General features: G+C 65.4%; 1 protein-coding gene across 1 annotated transcript in view; it reads left to right on the top strand.

Moving 5' to 3' along the window:
- UFD1L (ubiquitin fusion degradation 1 like (yeast)) overlaps positions 1–2,614 on the top strand; it is a 12,023-nt gene that overhangs the window by 6,983 nt on the left and 2,426 nt on the right. Inside the window, exons 8-10 of the mRNA XM_010836429.1 lie at positions 176–223; positions 778–866; positions 1,391–1,472. Of these exons, the coding sequence (XP_010834731.1) occupies positions 176–223; positions 778–866; positions 1,391–1,472 (219 nt within the window). The remainder of the gene's footprint in view (positions 1–175; positions 224–777; positions 867–1,390; positions 1,473–2,614) is intronic.

Here is a 2,614-nt window from a genome sequence, read left to right as displayed (position 1 = left end):
CCCCCGCACCCCTCCCCAGCTCTGTGCCCCCGCCATGGGGTTCCGCCTCTGCTGGTGCCGATGCAGCCGTGCTCTCCCCGCCCAGCCCCGCTCCTGGGCCCCGTGTGTCCTGGCTGTCCCAGAGGGGCAGTGAGGGCCCCGCTGAGAAGTGCGTCCTGTTTTCCTGTCTCTCCAGGAAGGCGAAACTGACCACAGTGGCTACACCGGGGAGCTGGGCTTCCGTGTGAGTGCCGCCCCGTGACTGTCGGTGACACCCCAGGGACCTCAGCCGGGCCAGGGCCGGGAGACCCCGCACACGTGTACCTGGCACCTTCTCAGTCTCCAGAGCCTCTCCATCCACTTTCTCCTGGATCATCCCAGCAACTGCCAGGCAGTCCCAACTTCTTAGAAACTGCTCGCCTACCAGAAAGGAGCAGTAGCACAGCAGAGGCACATGAGCCCTTCAGGGGTCACCAGCCGTGACCTCTGCTGTGGCCTCTGGGCCGTGTCCCGTGGCACATGGTGGCCCCGCGCTGCTGCCGTCCCTGGGAGAGTGGGGGTGTGGGCGAGGCTCAGCCTGGGCCTGGGAAGCAGGTTGCAGAGCGGAGCCGTGGGCCCAGCCAGGCGCGTCACCCTGTCCTTGGCAGCCAGTGCCCTGGGTGGCACGGCAGGGGGTGCTCCCCTGAGCTCACAGGGCCCCGGGGGGCTGGGCGCTAAGCTCCTGAGGCGGTCCCTGCCCACGCCCTGCGGAGCTGCCCCCTGCCCCAGGCCCCTCTCAGCCCCGGTCTGCTCCTCTAGGCCTTTTCTGGCTCTGGAAACAGACTGGACGGGAAGAAGAAGGGGGTGGAGCCCAGCCCCTCCCCAGTCAGGCCCGGAGACATCAAGAGGTGGGTGTGCTGGCCCTGACCCAGGCCCCTGCCTGCCGCGCCCTGCGGGGTCGTGGGCGCTGCCCCACCACCAGGCCCGCCCGGCCGCCCGCAGGCCTCATCAGCCCTCTGTCCTGCCCACAACCCGGCCGTCCCGACTTGTGCCATCAATGACCGCCCGGCCGCCTCTCCCGGTCGTTTGGTCCAGGGACTCGGGGCAGAGTTCTGGCTCTGGTGGCCCTCACGGTGACAGCAGGGCTGAGCTGTGTCCCCATTGATCATGTGAGACGCCGCAGATGGGTCTGCACTCGACCTCTTGGGGGTGAAGTGCATGTAGAGTGAGAGGCTGGAGGACGCTGATGTGAGCCCGGGAGAGCCTGCCCCGTGCCTTCTGCTCCCCCTGGAGTCAGGGAGGTGCCCTCTGGCTGGCATGTGTAGTGGGTACAGCCTGAAGCTGAAGGGAGGCCCTACTTCCTCTCTGTGCTTACAAGTGGACTCTAGTTCCTTCTCCTGGCGCCAATGCTTCTCCTGATCTCTCTTTATAGAGGAATTCCCAACTATGAATTTAAACTTGGTAAGATCACGTTCATCAGAAACTCACGTCCGCTGGTCAAAAAGGTTGAGGAGGTGAGTGTTTCATGAATCATGACAAGTTTCCTTGGCTCCTGGTAACAAGGGAATTTTTTCCCTCATGAATGAGGGTCTCCTTTCGTGTCTTCTCCATCCCGGGCCTCCTCCCCTTGGGCTGGCCATCCTGCTGAAGCCATGTGGACTCTGCCGGCTCCATGGTGGGGACAGGTGAGGGCTCGGCTCCTTGCCCTCCTGTGTGGGTCTGGCCCAGGCTCCGTGTGCTGTGCACTGAGATCTTTAAGCCTTGGGTCGGTCTTGCAGGGCAGCTTCTGTGATCGTCTGCCTCTCACAGACCAGAGTGTGAGGGCGCTGGGGTTGGGAGGGTGCGGTGTTCAGGGTGCCCAGGCCTTGGGCAGAGCTGACCACTGAGTAGCCACCCCAGCGCCTCCACACTCCAGACACGCCTCCCTCTGCCCGGGGCAGGGAGGGGAGGTTTCGCCTTATGGGCCCTTCTCCCGGGTGCCAGGAACTGGCTCAGAAACCCCACACAGCCTGCCGCCTGGCCACTGTGACTCTGCTGGTGGTTTGGGTTCGGGTTAGGTGCCTAGCCCCACTTCAGACCCCGGTCTCTTGGTTTTCTTCTCAAGGCTCGGTCCCCTGGGGACCAAGAGGGGTTCAGAGACCCACTCACAGCCCTTCCTGGCCGTATTGCTCATCAAGTTGACACCATGTTGAGACCTTGTGAGGCTGAGAGGAGCTCACACGGCCCCCCACCAGCCGTTTGCTCGCCCCAACCCAGCCGCTGGCCAGGCCTGCCAGCCTCGGCATCCTCTGGCTCCTTCATCCCTGACCATCGCGAGGGTGGGGAGACGGGTGTGCGCAAACACGCCCAGGCCGCGTGTGTGATGGGGGTGGCCGGCAGGTGTCCTGGGACACAGGTGGCACACTCACGGGGGTCATGGGGGAGCCCCGGAGGAGACCAGGGCGCCTGACTGGGTTGCCGCAGCCCTGCTGGGGCAGGGGCAGGGCCCGCACTGAGGACCAGGCGTCTGTCCCAGGGCACTCGGACCTGCCCCCAGGAGAAGGGCCGAGCGTCACAGTCCCTGGAAGGCCCTCAGCGAGGCAGTGTAGTCTGTTCCTGGTGTCCACCCCGCCCGGCTCCCGCGCACAGGCTGGGGGGGGGGGCGGGGGGGGGGGGG

This window comes from Bison bison, unplaced genomic scaffold, assembly GCF_000754665.1.
Source record: "Bison bison bison isolate TAMUID 2011002044 unplaced genomic scaffold, Bison_UMD1.0 scf7180017845671, whole genome shotgun sequence".
In the NCBI taxonomy this organism is placed as follows: Eukaryota; Metazoa; Chordata; class Mammalia; order Artiodactyla; family Bovidae; genus Bison; species Bison bison.
Note: the sequence above shows the minus strand (reverse complement) of the source record. Positions and strands in the feature narration are given on the sequence as shown.